The sequence below is a fragment of the Benincasa hispida genome, chromosome 1 (assembly GCF_009727055.1).
Source record: "Benincasa hispida cultivar B227 chromosome 1, ASM972705v1, whole genome shotgun sequence".
Classification (NCBI taxonomy): domain Eukaryota; kingdom Viridiplantae; phylum Streptophyta; class Magnoliopsida; order Cucurbitales; family Cucurbitaceae; genus Benincasa; species Benincasa hispida.
In genome coordinates this window covers 93,075,212-93,083,262 of record NC_052349.1, presented here as the reverse complement: position 1 = coordinate 93,083,262, position 8,051 = coordinate 93,075,212, and the positions used below count along the sequence as shown (strand labels likewise).

General features: G+C 31.2%; 1 protein-coding gene across 1 annotated transcript; it reads right to left on the bottom strand.

The window, feature by feature from the left end:
- Positions 1 to 1,319: 1,319 nt before the first annotated feature.
- LOC120069334 (transaldolase) lies at positions 1,320 to 4,352 on the bottom strand. The gene is made up of 7 exons (XM_039021072.1): positions 4,053 to 4,352; positions 3,099 to 3,270; positions 2,919 to 2,968; positions 2,534 to 2,834; positions 2,187 to 2,375; positions 1,908 to 2,090; positions 1,320 to 1,776 (listed from the first exon to the last, which is right to left on the bottom strand). Exons 1-7 carry the CDS (start codon positions 4,235 to 4,237, stop codon positions 1,531 to 1,533), a joined length of 1,326 nt encoding a protein of 441 aa, XP_038877000.1. The 5' UTR covers positions 4,238 to 4,352; the 3' UTR covers positions 1,320 to 1,530.
- Positions 4,353 to 8,051: the final 3,699 nt, after the last annotated feature.

The window sequence follows — 8,051 nt, the reverse complement described above, 5'->3', positions numbered from 1 at the left end:
AACATGTTTCACGGTGATTTTGAAAATAACAAAAGTGATTTCAACCATTTTAAAATCACTTCCAAATATAAAATTCCACTTAAATTGAGCAATCCAAAACAAAATAAATTAAAAATGATAAAAATATAAAAAAAAAATTGAAAAAAAAACCTAAAACGTAATTAAATCTTCATTCTTCCCTTCTCTCTCACTATTTAAATCATGATTCACACTTTCATCCTCAACTTCATTCTCCAATCTTCATCTTCTACTTCTTTTCTACCATATATTCTAGTCGCTCAACAATCACTCTACGTTACTGGATTTTTTTTCAAATTTTTACTCTCTTCTTGAATCTACTTTGATCTAACTTAAAATAAGTATTATAATAATTGTATCACCGTATCGCATCATATATCCGTATATGTGTCTGAGGTAAATAACGTAAGGTAAAGTAAGTCACCAGTTCAAAAGATAGATACAACTCTACATAATTTAGGCTAAATATAAACACCTTTAAAGATATTGTTATAAATAGTCATTAAATAACCATTTATATTTACTTTCTTTTATCTTACATAAAAATATTTAATTAATAAATACAAAAAATTATAATTAAACATAAAAAATTTAGGAAAATTTTAGAAAAATATCAAACTATTTATAGAAATAATAAAAAAAAAATATTGATAGACCTATTAATCAATGATCTCGAATAGACTTTTATGACTTTGATGTTTTCCTATTTTATATAAATAATTTTCCTTATTTTTTTCTATTTTTGAAAATCTCCTCAAAGTTAAATTATAAGTTACATCTCTATAATTTAGAGAAAGAATTTAATCCATATAATCTAAAAATTAGAATTTAATCTCTAATAGGCTATATGTGAGGTTTTATTAAACCATAATGATTACATTGGATCACATACTATGAGAACCAAAATTGTAAGTTAACCAATACATAATCAATAAATATCAAAATCCATAAAATCAAAGTTATTTATTGTGTAAAAATCCAAAAAAATAAAAAGGCAATTATGCAAAATACTCTTTTAAACTTTGGAAACTACTTTTAAGAAAATTTTCCTTTTAAGCAAATATGAGTAGGTTTTTTTAAAAGGAAAATTTCCTAGACTTAAAAAAGTTTTCTTCTAAGAAAACCTATTCATATTTTCTCTATTTTCTAAAAAAATTGTTTGAGATTCAAATCACTCAAATTTTAAATTGAGAAATTAAAATTAAATAAATAGATAAAACATTATTTTGTTCCCAACTATGAATACATATTTCCAAAACGTTCCATAGAAATGAAAAAATAAAAAATGGCGATACCAAACATTTTTCTAAAAAACTGAAAAGAAAAAACAACAATTTTACTAAAGGACCCCTCAAATTTTCAATCCCTAAAAACATGCACCGACCAACATATATTACATCCAAGATAAGGTCTTTTAAGACATTGAATAAAACATTTTACAGCAGCAAATAAGAACCCGCCACATTTTTATTAACTTTCTCCTCATCACACTTTGATTTTCAACTCAGAAGTTTAATGGCTGACCAATTTAAGCGAGTTGACCTTGTCTTGGAGAGTATCAAGCAGGCTGTCAAAGCTCTTCTTGAAAGAATCCACTCCTTCAACTTCAAGCTGATTCCCAACTTCATTCCAGTCGATTCCCAGCTTCTCAAGTGCATTGTATATTCCTTCGGCCTCAGATACGTTTGAATCGATAGTCCTCGAAACGGTTCCATGATCAACAAATGCGTCAAGAGCTTGGTCAGGCATGGTCGAAACCTGAGAGGGAAGCATTACAATTCAGATAAGAAAACAGAATGTGTGTTTAATTGATTCGATGGTGTGATTGTTGTCAAGGGGAGGATAGCGTAGTTGTTGTCGAGGGGAGGTGTGTAATGTTAGTCACTTACAGTGTCAGGTCCAATGAGTGGGGCAACGTATAAGGTGTCGGGGTATGCTGGGTTCTTAACACTTGTAGATGCCCAGAGCAATCTTTGCTTCTTTGCACCCTTCTTCACCAGAGCCTCCCATCTTGGGCCTGAGAATTTCTTCTGATAGAGCTGATAAGCAAGGGCGGCTTGAGCGACTGCAGCCTAAAATATTCATCATTCCATATATCAGTCAGTGAACCTTGCAGTAAGTTAGCATAATTGAAAGATTAAATTCAGGAAACAATGATATGCATTCACCTTTCCTCGCAGATCAAGGGCCTCTGGTGTTCCAATTTTCTCAAGCAATTTGTCGATAAGGGTGTCAACCCGACTTACAAAGAAGGAAGCAACACTTGTGACTCTAGAAAGGTCGCTGAGACCTGAAGCTTCAAGTCCATCCAAATAAGCATCAATGACTGCCTCATATCGAGCAATGGAGAATATGAGCTGCACAAAGAATCATGAACCGAATGTTACACTCCCCAGAGGTTGCAACAAGATTAAAATTCTAATTCTGGTGCCAATGGTTAATGCAGTTGTGATAAACACATCGAAGTATACACCAGTCGTTCATAAAAGAAACCATGTATAGAGAAAAAACTTACAGTCACATTGACACTTATGCCATTTGCAATAGTATCCCTAATTGATGGGATGCAAGCAGCAGTAGCGGGGATCTTGATGTACACATTCGGGCGGCTAACGACTTTGTGGAGCCACTTTGCAGCCTCAACAGTTCCTTCAGTATCATCAGCAAGCTTTGGAGACACTTCGACTGAAACATAGCCATCACCAGCATCTGTTTGGTCATAGATAGGCTCAAAAAGTTTGCATGCATCTTGAATATCCTTTACCACAAGCTCCCAATATGCACTTTCGATATCTTTTCCTGATTGAACAAGTTCTCTGAAAATTCGATGAATACAATCACCATTAATAAAATGTAGAAAAGATCATAGTGTACTAAAAGTAAGAAAAAATTTTAAATACCTGAATTGGTCGTTGTAAGCATCTGAAGAAGAAATTGCTTTCTGGAAAATCTGTTAAAGGATAAAAGGTAAGAGTTGAGATTTTTTGCCAATTAAACCACAAGAATTCCGCATTGCTGATCCCAAAATTACATAATCATATTCTTTCTTTTCATGAAAAGAGTAAGATCTGAATACTTACTGCTGGGTTGCTAGTTACACCTCTGACACCCTTAGAAATAAGAGGAAGCAGGTCGGTGACAGGGCGGCAGAGATTATCATACCATGGCGACTGTCCTTCCTTTTCATAGAGATCATGAAGCACCGTTCTCTTCACTGGGACTCCATTTCCATCACCTTGGGAACACCTAACACTGTGATAACAACATGAAATTCATAATCTCACATTAGTTACCAAAACAACATACATAAACATATGTTAAACATAGATAACCCTCCAAATTTTGGAGTGTTATTATTCAATACATCTCGAGCATTCAGACAGACACCACTTGGGAGCACGGATTATTCAAATGGCTAAGAACAATCCCATAGCAATTTATACATCATATTAGCAAATGAAATAATCATTATAAATTAGAAATTCTGTAGGTGTCTTTCCAACTCCAAATTAAAAAACCCAATCCCTGTTGTCAGAAACTTGTGAGTACTTGAATGAGTTCAGTCTAAGATGAAATATATCACTGCCTATATTTCTCAGATCATTATCATTTGCAAGAACTGAGCATAGAATCACAGTAAGAAATTAACTAGAAATCCAAGAGGTAAAACTTATAGAAGGATTAAACAATCCTATTCTATGTTAGATTCATCTACTTGAAAAGAAAACCAACAAATCAAGACGATGATACACTAAGATCTAAGAATCGGCAAGAAAATACAGATCCTTCTAATGCAGTTCTACCACACCACTCTTTCAAACAATCATCCATGACCCATAAAAGAGAGAGCATAAAATTGAAACAAGATGATCAAAAACCCATCGCCACATACAAAATCAAACACAGAGAATAGAAACCGACAAAACATAAACATCAAACAAATCTTCCCAGAAAAACAGAAAGAAACCCAAAATGAAAAATTGTCAAACCACCGATCAAAATCGCACAAACCCAACAAAAGAAAAGAAACGTACACCAAGGAGCCTTTCAAATCGGAGCCTCTCTGAACGGACAATCTAGAGGCGGAGACCTTGGTGAAGAAGTCAGAAGAGGGGCGGAAGGCGATGAAGGACTTGGAGGAGAGGGAAGATCGAGATTTAACAGAAGAGGATAGAGAAGGAGCAGAGATGGAAGTGGAAAGCTTGGAAATGGAAGCCATGCGAGGAAGCGATCAAAGGAAGAGCCGCCGAACCGAGGGAGAAGATGGTTGGTGAAATGGAGAGATGCTTTTGGTGGGTTTGTTGAAGGAAGACTCGTTATAAACGATGAAAAGGGTAAAGGGTTTTAAGCTTCCAAAATATTAGATATTATACCAACCACCGTCTTTATAGATTCGAATTTCTAACCTCTTTTTTGAACCTTCTATTATAATAAAAGAGAAATACATTTATATTCATCTTGACAAGTAATATATCTCAAAATTTTTTTTTATGAATGATTCAAATTTCATGTTCAAAATATCGTTTAACCTATTTTAAAAATAATAAAAAATTATTTTTTGTTGATATCACAAATTACTTATCAATGTTATTTTTTTAATTAGTGAACGCAAACACAATACACAAGAGAATAGTGGAGGAAGAGTTTTAGCGTGTGAGAATACTGTCGTATTAGATTAATTGAACGTGAGTATGAATATGAAGATCGAGGAGGAACGTGATTGCAAGGAAGTGATACAATTAAAGATTATGTATTCTTATTTTTAAAATCTAGATCAAATGACATTTTGACGTTAAAATTTGAATCATCTAAAAAAAATCACTTAATTAATTATTATTTTAAGAGATGGGAAATTAAAGAAGGGATAAAGAATAAAAAAAGGGGATAAAATATCTGTTTCACACTTGAATTGAATTGCAAGTGTGGTTTGAGTTTGACCCAAAACAGCTGCTCTTGTGAGATTTCTTTTGTGGCGGCCGGTAGGTGCCAACCAACTTCCTCCATAACATTTATATTATAATTTTTAAATATATACACACACGTATATATTCTTCTCAATATCTATATATAATTATTATAAAGAAAAAAAATATCAAATTTGATCCTTAAACTTATCCAATTTTATTGATAACATTGAAAGTTTAGATCTAAATTTGATACAAATGATGATTTAAAATTGTTTTTTTTCCTAATTATAAACATAGATCTATGGTTGGTTTAGACTAAGCTAAGGTCGGAGATTTAGATTTCATACTTTTATCTTAGACTTCATGGATGTTTAATGATGACCTTTTTATTTTTATTTTTTTCCAATTATTATTTGAATTCGAGAAACAATATCGTTACTCTTTTCCCTCGGTTTTTGTTTCTTCATTTTGGAGATGAAAAATAAAATTGTATTTTATAATTATTTAGCTAAATTGTAAAGTATTCATAAACTTTGTACTTTATTTCAAAAATACATTTGAACCTTCAAAATTTTCATTAATATACATAAATTAAAAAATTAAAAGTTAACAAATAACTTAATCGTTAGTATATGGATAAAATGTGAAACTCATAATACCTCATTTTAAAAATGCAATTGAATTTTCAAAAGTTGCATTAATTCCTTTAACTTTTGTTTAAAAAAGTTCAAAAAATGTCTGTTTGAGCCCCTTAAATTAGAGTGGGTGGAGTGGGCTATAATAACTTCATGTTTGGGGCTCCAACTATTATACCCTGATTAACAATAATATTTACTATTTCATAATCCACTATTTCTACAATATTCACTATTTGCAACCTCTCAGTTTCGTCTATCTCGTCTCTTAGCTTATCCCTTCCGTCTCTCTTTCTTCTCTGTTGAATGTAGTGCTCAAACTTGGATCGTTATGAAGTACAAACATAGATGGTTACGCGATACATATACGATCAGATACGGCGATTTGTCAATTTCTAAAAAACTGAGATACGGATATGTCTAAGGATACGCCATTTTTTTATATAATTTTTTAATATATATATTTCTAAAAAAAATGAGGATACTGATATATTGAAGATACATTTTTTTTCTTAAAAAAATCTATGATATAAATAAATTTAACATACAAGTTAATAACAATAGTATAAAATAGAATACAAACACTGAAATACAATACAAAAAAAAGCAACATCTAAGATGTTGAAGTACAATAGTTAATAAAATGCAATAGAAAAGTGACTCATATTACAAAGAAGAAGATTAGAGGGAGAAGTATGAAAATAAACGAATAACTTCTTCATTGAATTGTTAAAGATATCTAAATGGTTTATATTTTAGTGAACTTTGTGAGTACTCAAATGTGAAGATGAAGATCAGATGATTGTAGAGTTTGGTCTTTTATTTATTTTTTTTCTTTTAGTTTTGGACTCGAGTAGAGCTTTTTAAATAGGTTGCTTAGTTTTAGATTGGGAAAGATTAGATGAGTCGCTTGTCTTTGATATGTTAAATTGCATGTCAAATACGTATTTGGGAAGTATATGAAAGTATCGGTATCTGATACGTGTCTGATACGGATTCTTTGCCTCACATGAAGTATCTGTGCTTCTTAGTTGGCTCATCTCTTCCATTTCCGTCGATTCCACTTCTCATATCTCCTTTTTCTCTCTATTTACCCTGTCGATTCCACTCCTCATATGTGGTTTTCGTCTCTTTCATCTCCATTGATGTCACTCCTCAGATCTAGTTTTCTGCCTCTTCATCGCCGTCGAAACAAACCTGGATCCTTAAAGCCCCTAAGTGTTGGCTTTATAACCCTTAATCCCAAATTAATTCATTTTAATTAATTAATTGATATTTTGTTGATAACAAACCTGATTTTATTTACTAATAATTTTATTATTTTGAATAATTCATAGCGTAGAGCTTAGAACAATGATTTCCAATGCCTTTTGAATCACCCAAATTGGAGTTCGGATGAAAAAGATATAGCAGAAAGAAGCATAACGGAAAAACTATCCGACACGGTGACGTGGCGAATTAATTATAAAATTAGACCAATTAGAGAGTGCCGCTTGGAATTATAGAGTGGGTGACATATGAGGCTTTAAGTTTGCAATTAGTGGATTTTTATTTTTATTGAAAGCAAAAGATCATTAAAAGAAATTAATTTTGTAAACAAAAATGATTTTATTAAATTAAAAAAAAATAATATTATTTTATGTTTGTGTCGACTAGTTTTTGACAAATGATAGCCTTTGTTTTTTTATGGTTTTTAAAAAAATGATTTTAAAAGATATATATTATTATATTATATTTTGTTTGTGTTTAATGACTAGTTGAGTTTAGATCTCAACCCTTCAATTTAACCTTTTGAACAATCTAATGGCTCAAATTAAAATCTAATTTTTACTCCACTTTCCTCTCTTTTTATACTTCATCTTTCCCAAAATTATTTCAACTTCCACATTTTACAATCCTCAAAATTAGCAAAAAAATCCGTGATTGTTATTCTCTCTACAAACTTTCAAATTTTTTTTCCATCTTATTATTGAGAGAAATTTCTATTGTATTGTAAAGATTAAAATGTGTGAACTCAAACGTGTAAACTCGCTCTTTTTAGAGAGTTTTATTGTGTGATTTAAAACTTTTTAGAAAAAACATTGTAACGATTGGATCCTAACCCATGGGAAGGATCGAGTTTGCTCTTGAACTCGTAAAAGGATTAAGGTAACGGTTCGACTCTCATCCGTGGAAAGAGTGAAAGAAGATTTTTTAATCGAAATCCCAGGAGGCACTTGGAAAATTGGAGGTAGGTCAAGTTTAATCGAACCACTATAAAAATTACGATGTCTTCTCCTCTAACTCTTTACTAATTATTTTGCATTTAATTTTAATTGCATGATTTTATTAGTTGAGATTGATTGAGTATATTGTTATATATTTTTTTTTTTATCAATCTTGTTATTTAGTATAAATTAGAGTTTTTATTAATTTAATTTTAAAATATCTAATTAGATCAAATTGAGCATACTTTAAGAAAAAGTTTAATTAAACACTATTTATCCTCCTC

Excerpts from the sequence above, each read along its gene's own strand:
- LOC120069334 (XM_039021072.1), bottom strand. The coding sequence starts at position 4,237 with ATGGCTTCCATTTCCAAGCTTTCCACTTCCATCTCTGCTCCTTCTCTA. Across the intron at positions 2,969-3,098 it reads GTGTAACTAGCAACCCAGCA|ATTTTCCAGAAAGCAATTTC; the intron begins GTAAGTATTCAG and ends ATCCTTTAACAG. Across the intron at positions 1,777-1,907 it reads CACTCATTGGACCTGACACT|GTTTCGACCATGCCTGACCA; the intron begins GTAAGTGACTAA and ends CTTCCCTCTCAG.